General features: G+C 38.5%; 2 protein-coding genes across 4 annotated transcripts in view; both read right to left on the reverse strand.

Moving 5' to 3' along the window:
- The window catches only part of LOC114027089 (GTPase IMAP family member 4-like), a 54,447-nt gene extending 51,650 nt beyond the window's left edge, over positions 1-2,797 (reverse strand). Inside the window, exon 1 of the mRNA XM_027840940.1 lies at positions 2,728-2,797. The gene's annotated coding sequence lies outside the window, so the exon portion shown is untranslated. The remainder of the gene's footprint in view (positions 1-2,727) is intronic.
- LOC114027088 (GTPase IMAP family member 5-like) lies at positions 997-24,856 on the reverse strand. Of its 3 annotated transcripts, XM_027840938.1 has the most exons (5): positions 24,778-24,846; positions 8,240-8,308; positions 5,388-5,458; positions 4,154-4,202; positions 997-2,937 (listed from the first exon to the last, which is right to left on the reverse strand). In XM_027840938.1, the coding sequence occupies exons 3-5, from the start codon at positions 5,421-5,423 to the stop codon at positions 2,060-2,062; spliced, it is 963 nt and encodes a 320-aa protein (XP_027696739.1). In that variant the 5' UTR covers positions 5,424-5,458; positions 8,240-8,308; positions 24,778-24,846; the 3' UTR covers positions 997-2,059. The 3 variants fall into 3 exon arrangements, with proteins under 3 accessions (XP_027696739.1, XP_027696740.1, XP_027696738.1); XM_027840939.1 differs by lacking the exon at positions 8,240-8,308 and having other exon boundaries at positions 24,778-24,856; XM_027840937.1 differs by lacking the exon at positions 24,778-24,846 and having other exon boundaries at positions 8,240-8,543.
- Between the last annotated feature and the right edge of the window lie 1,315 nt (positions 24,857-26,171).

The raw sequence follows: 26,171 nt of genomic DNA on the forward strand, positions 1-26,171 counted from the left end.
GTAAAATAATTTCATAATGTAGATGCCAACAGGATTTGTAATATTTAATTAATTTATCTAATATAAGCATTTACCCTGTATAGGTCTTGGGCTAGGTGCTAGATAATCACAGAGAATGATAAGATATGTACATATATATATATATATACAGAGAGAGAGAGAGAGAGAGAGAGAGAGATAACTATACTATACAATTTAGCATATTAAGTACATGAGAGAAATACAAATAAAGAGCAATATGAGGTCTGACAAGTAAAATATCTTATATGAATGGGAATACTAGGGGGGATGGGGAGGAGGTGACATTAGAGATCAATCTTGAAGAATGGTTAGGATTTCAACCATTGGATAAGATGGAGGAGGATATTGTACGACTGGGGAACAAGTAAGTTGAACAGGGGAGAGTTAGGAGTCTAATTTGTCTAGAACTGAGAGTACGTGAAAGAAGGGTAGTATGAAAAAAGATTGGAAAGGGAAAGGAATACCAGATTTCAGGGTGACTGAAATGTCAAAAAAACTAGTTTAGTCTCTATTCATTAAACAATACATTTGTTTTAGTGAGGATTCCTTTGGTGTATGGGTTGTATTAGATGGTGTTTACAGCCCCTTTCAACTCTCACATTCTGTGATGTTGTGAGTTACTGAAGGGTTTTGAGAAGAAGCACATGATCAAGCTTGTACACTTTCTACCCATATGACCTTCAGAAAGCCAGTCAGTTAATGAACATCTATCAAGTACTACTCTATACTGTGCTAACAGCTGGGGATATAAAGAAAGGCAAAAAGCAGTCCTCATTCTCAAGGAGCTCACTGTCTTAAGGGGAAGACCATATGCAAACAACTATACACAAACAAGATATATACAGGATAAATTGGAAATAATCAAAACAGAGAAGGCACTAGAATTAAAGGGGACCAGGAAAGGTTTCCTGTAGAAGGAAAGAGTTTAGCTTGGACTTGAAGGAAGCCAGGGAAGCTAGGAGGCAGAGATGAGGAGGAAGAGCATTCCAGGCACAGGTTACAGCTAGTGAAAATGCCCCAAGTTGGGCAATCAAGGAACAGAAAGGAGGCCAGGGTTATCAGATCACAGGGTACATGAGAGGCAGAGGTGGGGTATAACATGTAAGAACACTGGAAAAGGAGGGGCAGATTATGATGAGCTTCAAATGCCAACAGATTTACATTTGATCATACATGTGCTTTAAGAAGTGTTCTTTGACAATACTGAGTGGAGAATGAATTGCAGTGGGGAGAGATTTGTGGAAGTAAGATCTCTTAAGCCCTCAGTTTCCTTAACCATAAAATGATAAGAGTTGGCCTAGATGACTTAGAAAGTCCCTTCCATCTCTAAATCAATGATTCAATGATCTATGAGCATTGTAATAGCCTATGTGGGTGATATCAGGATAGTAGCTTTGGGAAGAAAGGAGGCGACAGATGGAAAGATATTTTGGAGGTCAAATGGACAGTTCAGAGTTTGGACAGTTCAGGTAAATGAGAAGGGGAAAGTTAGAGAAAACCCCAAAGTTTCAAATATCAGGGACTGGATAAATTTAGGTAGAGAAAAGTAAAGGCACATTTTGGGGGAAAGCTCGTGTGTAGTTTTGTTTTCATGATGAGTTTGCATTACTGGAAAGACATGCAGCTAGAAATGTGCTATGGACAACAGGAAATGTAGGAGAGTTTGAGCTAGAGATCTAGATGTGGGAGTTATCTACACAGAGATGATCATTAAAATCATAGGAGTGGGTGGCATTGTCAAGGCAGAGGATATAGAGAAAGAACAGGAGAGAGGTCACCATAGATGCCTAAAGTAGCTCACAGCTTCCCCTCAAACATGTTACTAACACTACCAGATACCAGAACTATCCATTTAATTTCCCAATTCTTATGAAAGGAAGTGAGAAAACTATTGACTTCTTTTAGATGTCTCTTTGCCAAGTATTCTACAGAAGGATAGGAGTTGAGAGTCTTATATGTTTCCAAAACTTAGGGAAACCCATTTAGAAAAAATTCCATGATAGAGATGCTGAGAAGGACCTCCTCCAATAATTACTTATCAGGCTTTTTGAGAAATCAATATGGCAACTATAATGATAATAAAAGCCAAGACAAAGAACAAAAGACATAAGTAGATTTTGTTCTGGGAAGAAACCCATTTTTGGGCCCTAAAAAATGCCCGGACAATACAGTTACTCTCAGCCTCTATTAGGTCCAATGTCTGCTTTTCAATTTGGAATTTAACTTTTTGCAGGTAGTTTTGATAGCTTTCTTCAGACCCTCTATTGTTAAATCTCTGGAAGATCTCAGTATCAAGGTAAAGGGCATTGCTGTAATAATTGCCTCCATTCTCTTCCTCCATCCTCTGAATCATAATCATCAGCTCTGCCACCTGAGCCCTCTGTTCTTCCCCAGTGGCCCGGTTGCTGAAGGCACAGAATCTCCTGCCACACTCTCGGATCCCCCATTGTAGGTCTATGTTATCAGTATTTGTTACATAATCCTCTAAAGATCCCCCTAAATCTTCTTTACGGGTAAAAAGCATAACTACATGCCTCATGGCTTCTACTCCAAAGATTTTTTTCACCCTCCTGATTGCCTCCTTATCTTTTGTAGTGTAGCGGCCAATCTGAGTCACCAAGACTAATGCGTGGGGACCTGGGGAGGAGAGAAGGTAACACTCCCCAATTTCCTTATACATTTGTTCAGTCCAGGCACTCGACTCACAGATGGCAGGAGTATCAATCACTGATATTCTTCTCCCATTCCACATTCCAGTTTCCAGCTGACACTTCTTAGTCACTGCCTGGGATCCTAGCTTGGACTCAAATACTCTCTGCCCAAGAAGAGTATTTCCTGTAGCACTTCTCCCAGCTCCTGTTTTCCCCACCAGGATGATCCTCAATGGCTCAGTGCTTTGACAGATGTCACGGCTTTCTGTAAGAGAAAATATTTCTCCAAAATGACACATCCCAACAAGTCCCATCAGATCCCATCAAATATCTTTGGTTCTCTATAACTGCTTGTCTTAAACTATAAGCATTTGGAAAGTAGGAGCCAGGACTATCTTCAGATTTCTCTCTATATGGTGAGGAGCCTAGTAACTTGCACAGTTAGATACATAACTAAATACTTTTGGAAGGTGAAGTGAGGTGAGGTGTAGTATGACAATCAATCAACATTGTACTTTTTGTGTCCCCTTTCCTTCCTAGCCATTATATTTGGGTCCTTCTCTCTCATTCTCCATGAGTCAGGGCACATGGTAGGCAATGAATGAGTGAGTGAAAAGAATGGATGAAGGGATTATCAAGTGTTTCTAGAGACCTCAATGGACCAATGTTCTGATCACTGCCTCTCCACCCAAGGGTGCCCACCTGAGATTTTCCTCCTAAGCATTATCCCATGAGATGACTCCCCTTCATCAGTTTTTTCCCTGTCCTAGGTCTTAGCTCTTCAGGGTCCTTCTCTATGTCTTCCGCGGTGATAATTAGGTACCTAAGAGATTATCATTTGCTATGGTCTTATTTATTTATTGAGTAATTCATTCTATTCCATTATATTCCATTCAACAAACATTTACAAAGCAGTTCTATATACACGGTCCAATGCTGGGTTCTGGGTGAGATATGGTTTAATAAGAATCCAAGCCCTCAATAGTACTTTAGTCTAGCAGGAAACATATGAACTCTAATAACTATAATATCAAACAAAACATGATGCCTCACAAGAGAGATTACTAACAAAGTGCTATGAGAGTTCAGAGATTCTAGAGGTTATTGCTATCTTGGGTCAGAGAAAGCTTTATGAAGGAAGAGTCACATTTGAATCTTACCTTAGAAGGTAGGTAGGATTTTACCCCTTTGGGGACAGTTACATTTTGATGAGTATCCTTGCCTTAACTCAAAGGAATAAATTTCAAGCATGCTGGCAGGCCAGTGACATACTTATGAACAGATGGAAACTTTCTTCTGAGGTTGCCAGACTACACCATACAGATGGTCACCTTCTCTGCCTATACGTCCAGCCCTACTCTATCTCTATGATTGCAGCTGATCATTCACAAGGGAAAAACTGGTGCACACACCAGTTCCACTGTTTCTATGTCTCTCAGGAGGACACTGAGACTAACACATTAATGATATTGTCTCCTTACCCACATCAACATCTCCATCTTTTGCTTTCTTCATCTTGTGCATTCCTTTCTAGAAATAAAGGGGGGGAGATAAAAAAGTACTTATTACACAGTGTATTAGACCTAGAAAGAATCTTTGAAACTACCTAATCCAATCCATTTACTTAATACAGAAGGAATTGCAGCATTCAATTTGGGAATAATTATTCCAACAGAGTAATTCTCACTGGTGAAAAATATAGAAGTTAATTTTCAGGGTAAAATTAAGCAGAGAAGCTCAGAGGGCATAATTCAGCATCACTTTTGTTCTCAGCAGGAGGACTATTTTATCAAAACTTTTGCTTATCTTTCCCTCTCCCCAGAGAAGGTGAGAACCTGAGAAGGCCATTCGCCTGCGGTTAGCTCTTTTCAGACTAGGGGAAATGGTCAGACAGCAAGGATTTTTTTTAAGTGACTACTACAGATTGGACTGAGGTAGGAGATGAAAGTAGAACAATAGGCATCCCAATGACTCTTCTAGATGTAGATGAAAGGTTTACACAGTTGCATTTCTTTAGATCATTTGAAGTGTTGAGAATTCCCAGAAGACAGTGAAAGTAAAATATATTCCCCAAAGACAAATAGGAATGATTTTTGGATCTCTACAGATTGGGCTACAAGGGAAGGTAAGTGAAGATGGTGAAACTATCCAAGATAGTAACTCTTAATGGCCAGGGTCCAGCAGAGGGGTGTATGTTGGGACTGATGATGCTAAAAGTGAAGCAAGGGGCATGGAAGAGGGATGTCTAAAACAAACTTTGATGTTTCCACAATTTCCCCAAGAATCAGCCCTACTAAGTAGAGAGCTGGGCCTAGGAGAAGGCAAAATAGGCAATTGCCTAGGAAAGGATAAGGGACAGGACTGCTGATAAACAAGAGCCTCATTATAATTTTTTAAAATAGATTCATGTACTTTTGTGCCAGAAAATTCCATTCTCTGTGGCCATGAGCTTTTATATTATAATATGCCAAGGTGTTTGTTTTACAGTGAAGATTCAAAGTATACAGCGAATAGTAACACACAAAGACCATTGTTTTCATAACTTGCCTTGAGAGCATAGGTGACTTTTCATGGTTCCTTTGACAGCTTGTCTTAACCCTTCAAGCATGTTCCATACCTCTTATTTGTCAAATTTAAAGATGTGAGATATTTATGAGTGATGGAGGAATTCACCAGCCTCTCAAAAATACCCAGGGGTACATAGTTAGTATTTACCTGCAGAGTTTGTCCAAGGGATTGGTAGTCGACCATTTCTTCTAAGAGTGAAAACTATAAACCAGTGTTCTCTGAAAATCAAACACAAGTAGAAAGAATATTCAAAAAAGAAAAAAAAACTCTTGAATCAGAACTATATTACCCCATTTTACTAGTGGCTCCTGGTCATTCTTTTTAAAGACCTCTCTGCTTCTCCATTCCATTGTCAACACTTCAGCACAGGTCCTCATCACCTCACATCCTGTGCCTTCATGTTGCTGCTAGCCAACCCAAGGCTTAGCACTGTCCTGGGGCCAGGATATCTTGGAAGAGGTTCAGGATTGAATAACTGACTGTCTGACCCATAGAGTAGCAGTATCAGCCAGTTTGGACCTGTCTCTCAAATAAAAATGACATTTCACCTTGGTTTTCTGATCATCTCTTCCCACTCCCTCCCAAAGAGAATTCTTCTGCATGTCCTTCCACAAGTAAAAACAAAATGACTTATAATCTTCTACTCCAATTCTAACTCCTAACATCATGATAGTTTTGAATACTGTCCATATCTTGAGGCCCAAAATCACTATGACATTTCTAAAATCCTTTGTCTCTCAATCCCATTGTTATTTTCTTGCTAATAGAGCTTTTCAATGGAATGGTTTGAAAAGTACTGAATTCCCTGTCACTGGAAATGGTCAAGTAGAGGTTGGATGACCATCTATGAGGTGGGTTGCAGAAGTGATTCCTGTATTGTGTAGGACATTGGAAAAGGTGAACTCAGGACCTTCCAACTCTTAAGATCTGATGATTATAATTTGATGCAACCTGCTCATTATAAAATCAAGTAAAGGTAATTACCTCTATGGCTTTTTATGAGAGAATAATTAAAGCTTCCCTTGTCCCATAATATAGTTCCTCTATTGGCCTAATGTGGTATCTAAAATCTTTGTTTTTGAAGTCCTTTCTTTAAGTCAGGACACTGTCATCAGATGATCTCTGTTAAAAATATGAGCAAGGAAAGTTCATTAAAAAGTATAACATGCTGATAGACTGGTGGGGCTCATTATGGATGAGTGATACTGACAACAATAGATGACAGTGGCATGTGCCCTGAATTTGGAGTCAGAAAGCTGAGGGGAAAGGGCCTCACATATGCTACTTCTTAGCTCTGCAGGCTTTGACAACTCACTATACCTCATCGGCCCCCAGTTGCCTCATCTGTAAAATAAGAGGATTAGATGACAAGTTCTCTAGGGGTTCCTTCCAGGTCTAAAGCCTGTGCTCAGTTAAGATCACTCATTGATGTTCACAGCTCTATCCTAATGTCCTTTAAGAGGGTTACAAAAAAAAGGATAAGAAAAGGGATGTTTCTTTATCATAAATATAAAAAGAGGTACAATGGGAGACTGTCCCACAAGGCCCCAGTCCTTAGAGCTTGCCCATGATTCCCTACTTGGTTTCACCCAACACGTGGGCTTATGGGGAGACTTCTTCTGGCCATGGGTAAATAAGGGACTGGTGCTTTGTGGTGGTGAAGTCTCATGGGTCTCTGAGGAAGTGGAAGGACTAATGACTGAACAGAGGTTGAGCCTGAGCTGAGTAGTCTCCCACAAGGCCCTTCATGCACTTCTCTCTCCCCAGCCATGTCTGAGTGAGGAGGAGCTGCTATGGGCCTCCAGGTGGGGAAGGGGAGCAGCTTCGATTACCTCATTCCTCACCCAGATGCCATGTATCCCTGAGGGAAGGACATCTATTCCTTTGTGTTTGCTCTTTTCTGATCTTCAGTGTATGAGTATTCTGAGAGGGGAGCACCCAGGAGACTAGGGAGACCAGGAAATTCATCAAACCCTCTGAGGTTTCATCTACCACTGCAGTCCAGAGTCAGTGGCAGCAACGATTGAGTCCAATGAGGAACCATGGCAGCCAATAAGAAACCTGATTAATCCAGTCTAGCAATGGAATGACTGGACAGCTGGGACAATGAGCCTTACAAGGAGCTAAACGAGGGAGTGATTCATCCATCAGTTATGTCATTGTGAGGACCCTTTGGAAGGAGAACAGGACTCTCAGAACCAGGGGGCACCCCTAGGCCACAGGTGTTCCTTGTGCAGGTGCCTCTGTGCTTCAAGTTTGAGCCTAGTATTTCCAGGGACCAAGTGTGTGCAGAGGGTTGGGGGAGTGGGAGGGACATTTTTGTCATTTCAGGCCTTGCTCTACCCTCTTGGTAAATATCCTTTGGAAAAACCTAGCTGATATCATCTGGTTAATTGATATGTGAGTGAGTGAGACACACCAAATTGGAACTCATAAGTAATAGTATGAGAAACCTCAATCCCTCAGGATTACTCCTGGAATCCTGAGATGAGAGAAGTTGTCAATCTCCCCCTGAGGACCCAGCCTGTGAGTTTCAGCAGAGATTGGGAGAGAGAGGTCAGACACAGTGAGCTACAAAAGTAAAAGATAAGAAATTGTTATGTGATTTCCATCTGTGGCTTCCCCCATCCTCCTCACCTTCCTTCTTTGCTAACTGAAATAACTTTCAGTTTGCAAAGTTCCTGTTTGTGCTAAGAGGATGTGGTTACAGGGAGTAATAGCTCAGTCACAGTTCAGTTTCAAACATTTATAATTCTACCTCTTGTCCCAGAAGGGTCTTCTCCCTACAGTGGACTAATCAGTGGATATCTGCCTCACTTATTCTAATTCCTCTCTCTCTCTCTCTCTCACACACACACACACACACACACACACACACACACATACACACTTCTTTGTCTCCAGCCTGGTCAAATTTTTTTTCAGCTATGCACAGTAATAGTAACAAAACAACTAACTCTCATTTGTGAAGTCCTTTATGCATTTCAAAGTACACTCACATTCATTCTCCTTTGATCTTCACAGATTCCTTGAAGTAGGCAGGTTATCCCCAATTGACAGATGAGAAACTGAGGAGCAAAGGAGACCAGCAATTGTCCAAGATCATACAGAGAGAGACAGAGTGGCAGCAGCAGGGACCGGAGTGTAGGTTTCTAGACTTTTGATGAGACCCTAAAAACAAGCTGATTCATCTTTACCAGATAAGCCCAGGAATACCTGCCTCTTTGCTAACTGAGGTCAAAACTTGCCTCCCCAGTAGCCTGTCTCTGCAAGTGCTGTTTAGCAGAACAAGATAGCACCAAAAGCAGAGCAACCTCTGATCTGGTGACACAAGGTGGGTGGGGAAGAAAGGGAGGGAAGGCTGAAATGTTCACCAGGAAATGTTTGCTCTCCCTGCACCTCAGCTGGGCTGCATTAAGGAGGAGAAGATCCCTGAGTTTCTGGTTTTCAGAGAGAGGGGATAAAAGAAATAAGGGAATTTTATAGAGACACTCCCTCCTCTCCATCAAGTTAGACACTCAGTAAGGTCTTCAGTCAGGAGAGAGGGAGAAATCAGAACCTCAAAGGGGTCCAGCAAATACTCCTCTGTCTGCCACCTTAACAAAGTTCCCCCATTTCCTTTTTAATCACTGTTGTTCAAATGACCCTTGGAAAGGTAAGGGCTAGCTATGTCTAGAGAGGGTGCAGGAGGGGATGCTAGGATTTCTTTTCAGGAGTGTTGTCTTGACAGTTGAGAGGCCATTCTGCGAAATAGGGGCCATCTCAAGAAACCTATGAAGTCAATGAAGTTTGTCTTTGATAGGATCCAAATCTAAATTCCAAATTGCCCTGATTCTGTCTCTACTACCATCCTATATCCCTTTTCCTCAGGGCCCTGCTGTCAGTTGGCTATGAATTTAATTCAGCAACATTTATCAAGCCTCTACTATGTTTAAGTCACACTGAAAGGCACTGGGAATATAAAGACTACCCCCTTTCCCCCACCCCTGAGAGACGGAGAGAGGAGAAAAGAAAAGGGGGAGAGGGAGGGAGAAAGGGAAAGAGAAAGTTGATAGAAAGAGAGAGAAAGAGAGAAGAGGAGGGGAGGAGAGCAGAAGAAGAGAGAGGGAGGTGGAGAGAAAGAGAAAGAGAGAGAGGAAAAAGAGGGAGAGAGAGGAAAAAGATGGAGAGAGAGAGAAAGAGAGGAAGAAAGAGGGGGAAAGAGAAAGAGAGAGAGGAGAAGAAGGAGGAGGAGGAGGAGGAGGAGGAGGAGGACTGAGGGAAGGAGAGAACTTGCCCTGGAAAAGCTTACATCCTAGTGCAAACAGAAGAATTAAAAGTAGGCAGATGGTACAACTAGTAAAAGCACTGGACCCAAAATTCAGACCTCATGTGAAATCTCACCTCAGATATTTATGAGGTGTGTGACCTTGGGAAAGTTATTTAACCTCTCTCAGTCTTTATTTCCTTATCTTAAACTGGGAATAATAATTCATAATGACAATAATAATATATACACATCAAACATTTGCCAGAAGAATTTAGTATAAAGATTTCCCCAAAAATTCATACCATTTTTCTGATTCTAGATATATGGATTTTATTTGGGTAAAAGCTTTTGAATTTTCTATAATTGAGATTGCCTGTTCTGTTGTTTTTATGATTTTTTTATCCTTTGATGCTTACTATGGTGATAAGGAAGTTCAAGACACAGATCCAGAAGAAGGCGATGACTTGAAAATATCTTCAAGCAAAGCCTCAAAGGAAAAAAATTGCAGATTGGGCACAAGCCCAACAAGAATTCCTAGGATTGCTAAAGAAAGAAATAAAAAGAAAAAAAATTACTTTAAAAATCAAATAAGAGCAGAAGAGAAAAACCTGGGGAATGAAATGAGAGCAGTACAAGAAAATTAAGAAGAATATTAACAGTTTGGTAAAGGGGGCATAAAACCTAACTGAAGAAAATAACTCCTTCAAAATTAGAGTTGGTTGAATGGTAATTAATGACTCCATGAGACATTGAGAAACAATAAAACAAAATCAAAATACTGAAGGGAAAAAAAAAGAAAATATGAAATAGTTCATCAAAAAACAACTGACCTGGAAAACAGATCAAAGAAAGATAATTTAAGAATTATTGGACTATGTGAAAAGCACGATCAAAAAAAAAAGAGCCTAGACACTGTATTTCAAGAAATTATAAAGGAAAACTGCTCAGATAGAAGCAGAGGGCAAAGTAGAAATTGAAAGAATTCACTGATCATCTCTTGACAAAAATCTCCAAATTAAAACTTTCAGAAATTCTATACCCAAATTCCAGAGCTCCCATGTCAAAGAGAAGGACATACTCAGTTAAAATAAGGGGTTAGTCAGAGTTAAATTATGATCTCAGATGAAGCAAAAGCAAAAATAGACCTAATTAAAACTACATTTTGCTAAAAGGTACCACAGATAATGAAACAATATCAACGCTGAATATATATGCACCAAATAGTAGAGCATCCAAATTCTTAAATGAAAAGTTAAATAAGTTATAGAATAAAATAGCCAGTAAAACTATACTAGTGGAGTTCCTCACTTTACCCACTCTCAGACTTAGATAAATCTAACCATAAACAAGAAAGAAGTTCTGGAGATGAATAGAGGTGGGGTTTTGTTGTTTTTATTTTGAGTTAGATATGATAGATCTCTGGAGAATATTGAATGGGTAGAGAAAGTGGCATACTTTTTTCTCAGCTACACATGGCACCATCACAAAGTTAACTATGTCTTAGGGCAGAAGATCATAAACAAATGCAAAAAATGCAGAAACGTTAAATGTGCCCTTTTCAAACCATAATGCTATAAAAACTACATTTAATAAAGGGCCTTTGAAGCAAAGACTAAAAATCAATTAGACTTTCAATAACCTAATCCTAAAGAATGAGTGTGTCAAAGAATAAATAGAGAGACAATAAATTCATTAAAAATGATGGCAATATCAGACAACATTTGTGTAATATAGCCAAAACAATATTTAGGAAGAAATTTATACATTTAAATGTTTACATCAATAAAAAAGAGAGAGCAAATCAGCAAATCAGGCATGCAAATAAATAGAAAAAGAACAAACTAAAAATCCCCAAAATTAAACGCCCAATTAAAATTTCTAAAAACCCAAGGTAGAAATTAATAAAATTGGAAGTTAAAAAGTCATTGAATAAAAAAACTAGGAGAACCAGGAGCTGATTTTGGTTTTTTAAATAATAATAAAATAAATAAACTGTTGTCTAACTTGATTTTTGTAAAAAAAGAAATCCAAATTACCAGTATCAAAAATAAAAAGGATGAATGCACCACCAAACAAGATGAAACTAAAGCAATTATTAGGAGCTATTTGTCCAACTACAAGTAAATAAAACTGACAGTGTAAATGAAATGGATAAATATTTACAAAAATATAAATTGCCCAGATCAACAGAAGGGTAAATAGGATATTTAAATAACCTTATCTTAGTAAAAGAAATTGAACATGCTATAAATGAACTCCCTAAGAAAACATCTCCAGTTACAACTAAATTCTACTAAATATTTAAAGAATAATTAATTTTAGTATTATATAAACTGTTTGTTAAAAAAAAATAGGTAAAGAAGGCATCCTAACTAATTCCTTCTATAATACAAGTATGGTTTTGGTAACTAAACCAGGGACAGCAAAAAAACATGAAAGAAAACTATAGACCAATTTCTCTAGTGAATATGTTTGCAAAATTTTTAAATTAAAACTGGCAAGATTATACCAACATATCACAAAGATACATCACCATGACCAAATTGGATTTTTACCAGAATTGTTAGGTTCATTCATCATTAGGAAAATTATAAGTAAAATGGACCTTATCAATAACAAAAACAACAAAAATCATATGATTATCTCAATAGATGCAGAAAAGGCTTTTGACAAGCTACAACACCCATTCCTATTTAAGACACTTGAAAGAATAAGAATAAATGTAGCTTTTTTTTACAAATTAAATTTAAAAAATTTTACATTCTTTTTAATTTTGAGTTGCAAATTTTTTCCTGTCCTCTATCCCTTCCTCTCCCACTGAGAAGACAAGTATTATGGTATCCATTATAGATGTGAAGTCAAGCAAAACATTTCCATATTAGTTGTGTTACCAAAAAATAAAAGAAAGAGAGAGAGAAATAAATGCTTTAATCTGCACCCAGAGTTCATCAGTTCTCTCTCTCAAGGTGGATAACATTTTTCAGCATCAATCATTTGTAATTGTCTTGGATTGTTTTATTTGATCAGAATAGCTAAGTCTTTCACAGTTGATTATTGTTAGCATATTGCTGTGTATCATGATCTCCTGATTCTGCTCACTTCACTTTGCATCAGTTCACGTAAGTCTTCTCAGGTTTTTCTGAAACTGTCCTCTTTGTCATTTCTTATAGTACAATAATATTCGACCACAATCTTTTACCACGACTTGTTCAGCCATTTCCTAATTGAGAGGCATCCCCTTACTTTCCAATTCTTCACTCTCACAAAAATTGCTGCTATAAAGATTTTGTACAGATAGGTCCTTTTCCTTTTACTTTGAACTCTTTGGGATAGAGACCTAGTAGAGGTAGTGCTGAATCAAAGGGTATTCACAGCTTTATAGCCTTTTGGGCATTGTTGAATGGAGCTTTTCTTAAAATAATAAACAATATTTATCTAAAATCAAGAGCAAGCATTATCTGTAATGGGGATAAATTAGAAGCCTTTCCATTAAGATAAGGAGTTAAGCAAAGATGTCATTATTGATTATTATTCAATATTGCATGAGAAACATTTTGCACCCCAATTCTGAGAAGTAACTTAACAGCAATGTCCTGAGTTCTATGGACAAAATGTATGATGCAAGATCTGCCCCAGAGCCCTAGAAAAAGATCCCCCAACACTACTTCTCTCCAGCTCTATAAAAATACTGAGCTCTCCCTGACCAATGTGACTCTATGTGAGCAGGAGAGTCACCCTCACTGTTGAACTCAATAAACCTTGCATTGATTTAAAATTTCTGGTCCAGTTATTTGGTTACTCCTGTCTCCCCACAACTTTAGTAAAGTTATAGGATATAAAATAAGTCCACATAAATCATTAGCATTTCCATATATTAACAACAAACACAGCAGAGACAGAGAAATACTATTTTAAATAACTGCAGACAGGATAAAATGTATGAGAGTCTACCTGCCAAGACACACAGGAACTGTCTGAACACAATTACAGAATACTTCACACAATAAAGACAGATCTTAATAATTGAAAAAAATTAATTGTTCTTGGATGGCCTGAATCAATATAATAAATATTACAATGCTACCTAAATTAATGTACTTCTTCAGTGACATACCAAACTACCAAAAAATTATTTTATAGAGCTAGAAAAATAACAATAATTTTCATCGGGAGGAACAAAAGATCAAGAATATCAAGGAAATTAATGGGAGAAAAAGTGAAAGAAGGCAAACTAGCAGCACCAGATTTCAAATTGTACTAAAAAGTGGTAATCATCAAAACAATCAGGTTCTTGATAATAAATAGAGCGGTTAATCAATGAAATAGATTAGGTACATAATATACAAAAGCAAATGATCACAGTAATCTAGAGTTTGATAAACCCAAAGATCCAAGCTATTGGGGCAAGAACTCACTAGTCAACAAAAACAGCTGAGAAAACTGGAAAGCAGTCTGGCAGGAACTAGGCATAGACCAACATCTCACTTATCAAAATAAGTGCATGATTAGACATAAAGAACATAAAGAATAATATCATAAACAAATGGGAAGGCATAGAAAAAATTACCTGTCAGATCTATGGAAAAAAGAAGAATTCATGACCAAATGAGAAAAAGAGAGAATCATGGGATGTAAAATGCATAATTTGAATTACATTTAAATTTAAAAAGTTTTGCACAAACAAAATCAATGCAGCCAAAATTAGAGAGCAAGAAAATGGGAACATGTTTTTACAGCTAGTTTCTCTGATAAAGCTATCATTTCTCAAATATATAAGGAACTGAAATAAACTTTTAAAAATAAGAGCCATTCCCCAAATGATAAATGGTCAAAGGATATGAGCAGGCAGTTTTCAGAAGAAATTAAAGTTATCAATAGACAAAAATGATTTAATTCATTAATAATTAGAGAAATGTATACTAGAACAACTCTGAAGTACCAACTCACACCTATCAGATTTGCTAAGATGACAGAAAAGGAAAATGACAACTGCAAGAAGAGATGTGGAAAAATAGGTGCACATACATTGTTGATGGAATTGTGAACTGGTCTAACCGTTCTGGAGAACAATTTGAAATTATGTTCCAAGGGCTATAAAACTGTGCATACCTTTTGATGTAGCAATACCACTACTAGGTATGTACTCCAAAGAGATCAAAGAAAAAGTAAAATGACCTATATGTACAAAAATAATTATAGCAGCTCTTTTGTGATGGGAAAGAAGTAGAAACTGGGGGAATGTCCATCAAGTAACAAATGGTCAAACAAATTATGGTGCATGATTGTGATAGGATACTATTGTGTTGTAAAAAATGATGAAGAGGATGGTTTCAGAAAAACCTGGCAAAAAAATTTATATGGACTAATACAGATTGAGGTGAGCAGAATTAGGAAAACATTGTATGTGGTAACAGCAATATTATAATGACCATCAACTGTGAAGGTCTTAGCCACTCTAATCAACATTATGATTCACAACTCCAAAAGATGCATGAAGAAAAATGCTATTCACATCCACAGAGAAAAATAACTAAGGAACTCTGGCTGCAAATTGAAGTATATTTTCTTTCCTTTTATTTTTCTTGCTTTTCCGCCTACAACATGGCTAATGTGGAAATGGGTATTGCTCAGGGGGCTATGATATTTCCATTTATTACCTCTCTAAATGAAAAATCCCTATCCTTTACTTTTGGCTGAATCAGACTGAATTCAATTTACCTTTTCCCTGCCTTGTGCTATAGGCAGAGTGTCCCCACTATTACACAGAACCTTCTACTAAGGCTAGAGGGACAAGTACATGTCCTTCCTTGTTTGCCCTTTTAATTCCTGTACCCAGCTATGACAATTGTCTTTGAATATTGATTAGCTTCAAGAAGGTATCAGGCAAAGGGAAGGGAAAGGTACATGCTGGTGGACTCTGCCAACAAAGCTTTTCTCTCTTATCTATCACAAAGTGCAATGGATTGCATTAATAGGTAGTGAATTCCCCATTCCTGGAGGTCTTCACATGAAAGATGGTTAACCACATGTTGAGGATGTTGTAGAGGGAATTTCTACTCGGGAGAGTTTGGATTTGATAGCCTCTAAAGTTGTTTTGACAACTGAGATTCTGTAATTTTGTGAGGCCAGCTATTTGTCTCATAATTTCTGTCTAGAGGCAGCTGGTGGCCCAGCGGATAGAGTGCTGGGCCTGGAATAAGGAAGACTTAAGTTCAAATCCAGCCTCAGACACTTACTAGCTGTGTGACTCTAGTTGAGTCACTTCACTTTGTTCACCTGTTTCTTCAATTGCAAAATGAGAATAATAAAACCATTAGCCTCTCAGAGTTATTGTGAGGATCAAATGAGATAATATTTGTAAAGCACTTAGCACAGTGCCTGGTACATAGTAGATATTACCATAAATGCTTATCCTCTTCTCCCTTCAAACTCCTGTTGCTCCCTGTTATCTCTAGGATTAAATATAAAATCATCATCATCATCATCAATAAATAAAAATTAAGCACCTTCTAAGTGCCAGGCTCTGTGCTAAGTGCTGAAATTGCCTCTGTTTGGTATTTAAAACCCTTCTCAACCTGACCCCAATCTAAGGTATAATTGTTATGAAAATAGAAATGACAAGACTTGGAAAATGATTGAATATGAGACATGAGGGGAAATGAACTGTGGAAACTTCATGGCAAGTGATGATGTTTGGCCCTTGGCCTCATAGCCAGTAGGAACAGGTTTGAGATATGACCCAGGGTATCTAGATAGGAAGGAGGAGATGTCAGTTTCTTCTCTTTTCTTTTCTTTTTTATTATTTCCTCACCTCACCTCAGGCAAGAAATGATAACAGAACACTGGATTTGGGGTCAGAGGACCTGAATGCAAATTCCAGCTCTTTCACTTGATTTGCCATCATAAGTAAATCATTTAGTCTCACTGAGCCTGTTTCCTCACCCATAAAATTAGAGCATTGGACTGGATAATTTCTAAGGTCACTTCAAGGGCTATAGATTTGTTCTTAAGACCTAAGGTATCTTTTTTTTTCCTCTAGACAAAGTCACTCACTGGGCGAGGTAATCACCATAGAAACCAAATTCCTTCTAGTAAGCTCTGGAGAATAAAAGAATGGAAAGAGAAACTAGCTGCAAAGGATGGAGGGGGCTGAGGGCACCAGAAGGACAGGAAGTCACTAAGAAATTATCTCAGCCAAGCAGTTCTTTTGAGGAGCCCAGAACAGCAAATGCAAAGAATAAAAGAAAGACAGAGAGAGATAGAGAGGATCACAGAAGAAGCCACGGACAATTTTGATAACAGAATAAAAAGTGTTTGCACAAATTCCTCTGGTGAAGATAAGTTTAGAAGAGAAAGTTAGCTAGAAGAAAATATTTGCAATTTCTGTGATAAAGATCTCATTTCTAAGGTATATGAGGAAATGATTCAAATTTCTATGAGTAAGAGACATTTTAAAAGGGAATCTTGGTTCAGGTCTTGCCCTGGTCAATAAGGCAAAATTCACAATATAAGAAAATTTGGAAACACAATAATAGCATATACAACATCATGTATTTAAAACATGAAACACAATTTTGCCAGTTAAAAGACATCAATTCAAGTCGAATGCATTTCCACGTTATCTTACATAGAAAATCACTGTATTCATTTTTATCACTCTTGTCATTCTAAAACCTACATGGAGTAATTTTGATCCAATTATTCTTTTAACCACAGTTACTTTGAAGTTTCTAAACATATTGCTTGAATTTCAAATATTAAGTCTTTTCAAATTTCTTTCACTGACTTTGCTTCTACTTTACCTAAACAATTACATTCTGTTACAAAAATGGTATGCAAGTAGACCTTCTTCATTCAACTCATTTTTTTCCCTCTCTGGCAGCACAGAGATATTACAAGGTGATTGACACAGTATTCTCACTCCCAGATGACCATAAGCATTGATGAGTTTTTCAATAGGTTCAATAGTTTCTAAATTGATATTATATTATATTGTTGCATACACGGGGGAGGTCCATCCTCCATAGGAGAGGATCTGCACAGAGTTGGCTACTTCATGAACTGGGTTCCATCTCCACAAAGCAGCAGGTAAGTTTCATAACAAGGAAGGCAAATCAGACACGAGGGCCCCCAAAAAAACTTGTTAGGTTCCTTTAAAACCACCCAATGAGTCTAACCACTTTCTTTTTTATCCTAACCTAACCCCTCCCAGATCTTAGTGAATAAGGGCCTAACGGACTAAAGTTTACATAACAGGCCCCTTCCACACAGTGAGATGGGAGAGTTAGGCATTAACAAAAAGAAGTAAAAACACATTACTGCTCCAATTACTTTAAGCTGAGTGATTAAAGCACACATTTCACTTTTCCCTGAGATGTCTATTGCCCTTTCAGACTTCGACACCAGGAAACCCCTAAGGGGGTACTGAAGCGCTGAGAAAGTCCCCTCTGTGTCCACCAAGTAAACAGAGGGTGTCCTATTAATAGTGGTTTCGAGTAAGGACTCCTTAACTGTACCACATCCCCTTACACATTCCCAAAAAACACCTCTAGTTTCCAACAATCTCCCTCCTCTAGTCACTGCAAATACTCATCCTCAGCATTCGAAACAGGGTACAGACTGTTTGGTGTGTTCATGGTGATTGCGGACTCCAAGGTGAAGGTGAGGATTGGGGTCTACCTGACAACTGGTTCTTCACAGGGTAGGGGGTGGAGGGTGTTTTAGATAACTTGGAGGATGTCTCCCTCTTCCAGAGGCCTCATCCCAATCATGTTTCCGGCAATCCCTCTTAAAGTGCCCCTGCTTTTTACAGTGAAAACATCCTGGCCCTAGTCCTTGTTTTAAATCTCTCTTTTGGGTCCTTAATCCCTTCTTCTGGGTCTTCTGACATAGCCCCCTTCATGGTGGCTACCAAAATTTCACCTTATACTTACCTTCCTTCTCTTTTCTAAGTTCCTTCTCCTTTCACCTTCTCCTGTGTCCAAACACATATGACACAATTCCCTTGAGTTCACTAATAGTTTTTTCGCTCCGGCTGGAGCAGAATTTATTAAAGTAATTGTGTCTCCTGCCATAAATGTCACCCGGTGAAAAGGGAACTTGTGCATTCCTCTTCTTACTCCCTGCAAAAGTAATTCTTAAGAGTGGCATGGTCTTTGGTTCTGAGAAATGGGGATTATATGGGAGTGGTGCAGATTATATGGGATGTGGTTTCAGACTGACACCTCTAATGTAAGTAGCAATGAGGGGTAGTCTTGGTTTGAAAGTTCCACCTAGCAGTACCAATAATACATTTGCCTAGGCTCTAGGTCCGGTTTTTAGCATATGCAGCTGACAGTAATCGAAAGTCCTGTATTTACCTGGCCAAATCTTTTTCCCACAATTATCTAAGTCCCAAGTTGAGTCCAAACTGAGCTTTACTGCTCGAGTTTTGGACATTCCCAGTTGAAGTGAAAGTTTTCCCTTGTCCCATGTTCTTAATAACTTGCCTAATGGAAAGTTAGCAGGAGGCTTATTCTGTCCTGATCCTATAATGATACTAGTATCCCTTGATCATCATGTCCCTTGGCAACCTAGCACCAAGTCAAGATCAGTTACTTATTATTGCCTTCTCCTTTTTGTGGCACCATTCCCATATCTTTGTGCACAATGAAAGAGAACAGGTTTGTTTTTGTTTTGACTCAGTATAGGTTTCTACTTATCTTTCCTGAGTTTGGAAAGTTTAATTCTCTGACCCCTTAAACACTTGACTAACCACTGAGTGGGTCCCCTAAGAGACAAAAATCTGTGTGCTGGCTGCAGAATCAGACAGTGGCTCACCCACTGACAGTCATGTGAGCAAAAGGTCCTGCCACAGTTCTGCCAGATTGTTAAGTTCAGGTCTCAGCCTGGTCAATAAGGCAAACATAGGAAATAAGGCAAAAGGTAATTTATTAGCACTCAAGGCAAAATGCAGTAGGGTACAACCAATCCTGATTTACAAATTGCACACAGCTTTTATAGACAGCAGTAAACAGCCTCCACATCAGGTCAAAAAAAATGTTAATTGGTACAAGTATGATGATTTAGGAAGACAATTCAATAAAGTATGCAAAGACCCATAATGGCCTAGTGGATTCTCAGCCTAGGATTCTCAACTCTGCTGTTCCGTACATTCTCTAAAAGGAAGTCTTTGGGGAAACCAAATAAATATTAATCATTCTCTTAGTGAAACTAGAGTCATAGAAAAGGAAGTCCAATTCAGTTTGATTGTAATCAAAACAACATTATTAAGCACCTACTCTGTACAATGCAATGTACATAGTGTGCCAAAAGTTTTGAGGGAGTTTTGAGCTTTTAATAGCTACAAAAGGTTAAAACTGCCCTAAGATTTTGGAATACCCTATACAAAGCAATGGGATACAAAGATGAAACAAGATATAGCCCATGCCCTGAAGGAGCTTACAGTCTAGTAAATGGGGAAGATCATAAAAATACACAAATATCATATTTTAATTTGAATTACTGTAAAGGCAGAAAGGGACAAACTTTTTCACAATAGTAGCTGCTTCTCTACTGCAATCAATTAGCAAGCATTCTGTAAGTACTAATAAGCATTAATAAATGGGGGTACAAAAACAAAAAGAAAGCTTACATTTTAGTCAGAGACAAGTACATATAGAAGTATATACAAAATAGATAGTAGATGTCGAATTAGATACCAGCTAATTTGGAAAGTCACAAACAGCAAAGAGCCTTGGGAAAGACTTCACGTAGAAGGCAATGTTTGAAATAGAAATTAGGAATTCTGAGAGGGGGCAGAAAGAAGGGAATGCATTGCAAGCGTGGGGAACAATCAGTCCAGATGAGCTGGAAGCAGTGCTATCTATGAGGAAGAATACAAAAGTCAATTTGACTTGTTAACAGACAGCCTAAAGGAAATTGATGTGGAATGAGCCTAGAAAGGAGTGTTGTTAATGCATTCCTGAGATTTATTGAAATAACAAGATACAAGAGTCTTAGTCTCTGGGGATAAAAAGTCCTGGAATGTGACTGAACTGGTGAAGAGGGACTTCCACCTGGGATTGTTCCTTTTCCCCACCAACTCATTTACTTGAGAAAACAGAAGAGCATTAGGATTCAAAAACTAGGAAAATCTTAACTACCAGCTACAGAGATACATAACTACAAATAACCCTTACCTGGTTTATACTCTAGCATTTAAAGATTAAAATTAGGAGGTAAAAGTAATATTTGCATGACAGGACGGGACAAAAGCTAAAAAGATTAAGAGAAAGGGGATATTGGGGTTTATCCTTAGCCTCAAAGAAACACAGCAGAAGGCACTGATCATGTGTAGGCACAAGACTGCCTGCATCATGAGGCAGGGGAACAAGTGAGTGGAATTCAGTCACCCTAACTTGACTAAGAATAAGGGCTGGGTGCTCTCAACACTCTCAAAGCACGTAACATCCTAATGATGTGCCAACTTGGTGGAACTGATAGAGCTTAAGACGTGTTTATTTTCTGGGGGCATGTTGTTGGATAGTGTGGGGAAGAAGGTATCTCCCTATAAAAAGAGTAATAATCGTTTCCTGACAGCCGTATCAATGGTAGCAGGAGAAGCAAGGCACAGACTTCATAAATGGCACTTAAGAAAACTGACTTGAAATTTTAGAAAGCATTGGTCCATCACTTAACTCTGTGCCTTTGCAACACCTATCCCTCAAGCTTGGAATGTACTTTCTTACTACCTCCACCACACAATATCCCTCTCTTCCTTAAAGACGTAATTCAAATATTACCTTCTATACCAGGCTCCAGAACTAAGGTACATACATCCCTAAGAATTAAGAGAAGTTTATCAAGGGGAGCAGGGGAATATTTGATTAATATCTTATCCTTTGGAAATATTTCCAAAGTAGTAATATTAGTAGGAAAAAAATACGGATTGGATAAGGCTAGAAAAGAAAGGAAGCAGTTTTTAAAACTGAGTTTAAATCCTGGCTTTACTATTTACTACCTGTGCAATACTGGGAAAGTTGTTTAACTTCTCTGGAAATCAATTTTCCTCATCTATAAAATGCATAATCTTTAACTTCCTTCTGGCACAATTATATTTCCACTACAGATCCCACAGGTTTGTTCCTTGTGAATTTCATGGAGCTTGATGAATATTTGATGAAATACAATCTTATTACCTATGGTTCTCAAGACACATCCTCATAACTGCCTAGACCTGTCTCTGCATTGTTCCCTCATATTTGACTGACTCATTCCTGCTCATTCTGTCTTCCTCTCCCTCTCTTAATGTTTATCTTCCTCTCCTCTCCTCCAAATCCTATCCTTCCTTTCAGGGGAAGCCAACCTACAATGCAATGCAGCAGCACCAGTGGTGGACCTTGGAGGTGATTACAATAGCTGCAGAAAGAGATTACAGGGGACCCTTTGCTGGCACTGAGTGCAACTGGTGCTTATTGGCAACTCTATTGCCCATAAATAGTTCTGAGTTGCAGTTCAAGGACAGAGGTGAGCAACTGTTATCAGTCACAAGAGAGCAGGAACCTTGGTCACATTTCCAAGCCAAGACGAGCACTAGTATTGCAGCTGCAGGAGAGCAATGGATCTGGTCACTGTTGCAGGGCCAAGAAGAGAGCTAGTAATTGTGACTGCATAGGAACAGAGGACTTCCTTGGGTAAAGAACAGAGTGCAAACCAGGAAAGTAGTGACCATACCTCTCCCAGGATAACACTACTGTGTTATCCTGCAGACCTCAAGAACAAGCTTTGAAAACAGAAACACCAAAAAAAAAAAAAAAAAAAAACCCGAAGCTTGGCACAGTGCCTCCCCAACCCAGGTAGGCAGAGCTCAAATTTAACAAAATCCTTCATGAAGAAATAGACTGAGAAAATGAGCAAATGACCATAAAAAGTTACTGTGAAGGGAATTGTGATTTTCATGTTATTCAATATGATATGTGTAATGAATATACTAATAATTTAGAGTTTTCAGAATTGCCTCTTCTAGTTTCTGAGTCAGAAGCTCACAATATGGCTTGAAATGATCAATCAAACCCTCGACAACAGTGTCACAATCATTGCATTCTTGTGCCTGTGTACCTTAAATGAATCAAATGAAAGATTATAGAACCTGTTCCTGTCACTATACTCTGATCCTATATGCCACTAAGTAATGATCCCCAAAGACTTGAATAATATTGCTTCCACAGGAGTCCAGAATTGTTGTATTGTCCTCCACTTGTGAGCTTGTCCTGGGAAACCACTCAAGCCCTGGGAAATAATTGTTTGTAATCCATTTTACCCTCTCCCTTCCCACTTGTAATTTACGAATATAATCTGTCTTCACTTTAGCAAGGTGGAATTATGATCAGGAGAATTCCTGATTTGCAAATCTGTTCTTCATAATGAAACTAATTAATTTAACTGTTACTTGATTACTGGCACTTTGTCTCTGGCCTGCTGTTTTGTCATTTTCAGGTTAGAGACTGGCTCAGTAAAATCCTGTTAACACTACTATGATGACAGGGAAGACCAAGACATAGACTTGGAAGAAAATAATGTGAAAGCAGCTACAAGCAAAGCCTCAAAGAAAAATGCTAATTGGACCCAAGGCCATCAAAAATTCCTGGAAGAGTTAAAGAAGGATAAGAGTGTTAGAGAGAAAATTCAAAAAAGAAATGAAAGTGTTGCAAGAAAATTATAAAAAGAGAATTAGCAGCTTGGTAAACGAGGCACAAAAAAAAAATACTGAAGAAAATAACACCTTAAAAAAAGTATTGGCCTAATGATACAAGAGGTACAAAAATTCGATGAAGAAAAAAATGTCTTTGAAAGCAGAATAGGTTAAATGGAAAAGGAAATAAAAGATTCACTGAAAAAAAGAACTCTTTAAAAAGGAGAATGGAGTGGGGGGGGGCAGCTAGGTGGCACAGTGGATAGAGCACTGGCCCTGAAGTCAGGAGTACTTGAGTTCAAATCCAGCCTCAGATCAAACACTTGACACTTACTAGCTGTGTGACCCTGGGCAAGTCACTTAACCCCAACTGCCTTAAAAAAAAATAAAAAATAAAAAAGGAGAATTGGCTAAATGGGTGGGGGAAGGAGTACAAAAGCTCACTGAGAAAATAATTCCTGAAAAATTAGTCTAGGCAAGTGGAAGCTAATGACTCCATGAGACTTCAAGAAACAGTAAGACAAAGTCAAAAGAATGAAAAAAAATTGAAGAAAATGTAAGATATCTCATTGGAAAAACAACTGACCTGGGAAATAGATTAAGGAGAGAACATTTAAGAATTATTGGATTACCTGAAAGCCACGATCAAAAAAAGAGCCTAGAAATCATCTTTCAGGAAATTATAAGGAAAAATGACCTGATATCTTAGGTCCAGAGGGTAAAATAAAAATTGAAAGAATCCACAGATGCCACCTAACAGAAATTCAAAATGAAAACCCCTAGGAATATTATAGCCAAATTCCAAAGCCCCTAGGCTTTGGAAGAAGAAAATATTTCAAGCAGTCAGAAAGAAACAATTCAAATATCATGGAGCTACAGTCAAGATCACACAAAATTTAGCCATTTCCATGTTAAAGGAGCAGAGGGCTTAAAATATGATATTCTGGAAGGCAAAAGAGCTAGGATTACAACCAACAAAAACCTACCCGGCAAAACTGAGTATAGTCCTTCAGGGTGAAAAATGGATATTCAAGGAAATAGAAGCTCTATGGCTCCCCTGTGCACTGAGTAAAGTTGCCATTTGGATTCTGGGATAAAGCTAAGCAGGGCAGCCCCCATCTACTGCTATGTTCAATGGGACCTGAGAGACTATGAACTCCAAATCCCTTACTTTATAAACTGAGGCCCAGGAAGGTTAAGTGACTTGAGGTCACACAGTTTGCAAATGTCTGGGATAGAATTTGAATCCATCCACATCTTCCTAGTCCAAAATCCTATCCATATTTATCATCCACATAAGGCATCAGTAAATATGTACAGTCCTAGAAAAAAATCATTCAGGAGAAGGGTAATCATGGAGAGAATATTTTTTTCTAAAAATCATTGTAACAGACCATTGCCTTCATTAATGTACAATGAAAGAAAACTATTAAATAGGAAGAGGTAGACTGACAAATTAACCAAACATTGCATTAAACTAACCCACCCTTCCTCCCACAATCCCAAGCCCCAAAATCCCTGCTCCTTTTCTTCCAGCATTCCCTCCCCTGACTCCTCTAACCCATCAAATCTTTTCCTAGGTCTTCTGCTATTCCCCTGCCTCTGAGCAGGCTCACCTTCTTCCACAGAGGGAGGAATCGTCTTCTCCACTGGCCTGGTAAAGCAATCTGAGCTGCTGCTTTCACTTTTGCTTCCAAAACTACAAGCTGTTTATCCTTCAGAATGCTCACAGAGTGGCCTTAAACAACGCACTCTGGAGCCCTCCTGGGGCAGTATACCATAATGAAACCTCATGATACGTGATGGAAAGATCAGCAGTGTTTCTGGGATGATGTGATGAGTTCTTCAAGGCCTTGCTGTTGTTGCTGTTGTTCAGTCATGTCCAATTCTTGGTGACCCCATTTGGGGTTTTCTTGGCAGAGATACTGAAATGTTTTGTCATTTCCTCCTCCAGCTCATTTTATAGATGAGGAAACTGAGGCAAACAGGGTTAAGGGACTTGCCCAGGGTCACCCAGCTAGTCAGCTCAGAGTCAGTTTCTTTGTATATATGCTTCTAAGTGCCTTATCCCGTGTGTTATTTCTGAATTGGTATATTGTCTTTTTTCTTACAAATGAATCTTTGAAATACCCTAGTGTGATCTGCAGTGTATGGTGAATGAGAGCAAAGGAATGTTGGGCTTGGGCTGGTGTGGACAGAATGGACAATTTCGTATGGATAGAATTTTGGACTAGGAAGATGTGGATTCAAATCTTATCTCAGACATTTGCAAGCTATATGACCTTAAGTCAGTGGGCCTCCCTGGGCCTCAGTTTCCTCATCTATAAAATAAAGGATTTGGACTTCATTGTGTCTAAGGTCCTGTCAAGCGCTAACTCTACACTTCCATGATGATCCTCAGTGTAGTACAGATGAGTAGCAGCCGATGGGGGTTGCCTTGCTCTGCTTTATCCCAGAATCTAAACGGCAGCTTTACTCAGTGCACAGGGGAACCAGAGTCAGCCTAAGAAGGCCAGGTGATCAGAACTACCCTCTGCTCTTTGGGGCAACTTTGCCCCAACTACCCTAGTGCTTCAGGGAAAAGACCCATTAAACTATTAAGGAAATCCTCTACCTTTTACTGTATCACCTCAAGGCAGATATATGAAAAGAGAATTTAATCTGCTTTGGGAGAATTCATCGCATGTTTACTGGATATCCATCTATTCTTATATGAAAGTGTATGCTGTCTATTTAGGCAGGAAAATGTGTATACTATGTGTGACTACCTAATTAAAACAATTTTGTCTGTCATGTTGTTTTGAATGGAAAAGACTCCTTATCCAAACAAGTTGCAAGATATTAGACTATAACAGCTAAAAAGGACTGTACTTCAGTGGCAATGTGCAACCTAGACCATATCCCCGCTTTGTTCCTTCGTGGATGTATTGGTGACAAGGCCAGTCCCTTATTTCCTACTATGAGTATCTAATGAAAAGATATTGTGGGGAATGAAAATAATGGAATACAT

The sequence above is a fragment of the Vombatus ursinus genome, unplaced genomic scaffold (assembly GCF_900497805.2).
Source record: "Vombatus ursinus unplaced genomic scaffold, bare-nosed wombat genome assembly UNPS02014852.1, whole genome shotgun sequence".
In the NCBI taxonomy this organism is placed as follows: Eukaryota; Metazoa; Chordata; class Mammalia; order Diprotodontia; family Vombatidae; genus Vombatus; species Vombatus ursinus.

Coding starts and splice junctions, on each gene's coding strand:
- LOC114027088 (XM_027840939.1), bottom strand. CDS start 5,423: ATGGTCGACTACCAATCCCTTGGACAAACTCTGCAG. Junction 4,203..5,387: donor CCCTTGGACAAACTCTGCAG/GTAAATACTAAC, acceptor CTTTATTTCTAG/AAAGGAATGCACAAGATGAA. Junction 2,938..4,153: donor AGATGGAGATGTTGATGTGG/GTAAGGAGACAA, acceptor TTTCTCTTACAG/AAAGCCGTGACATCTGTCAA.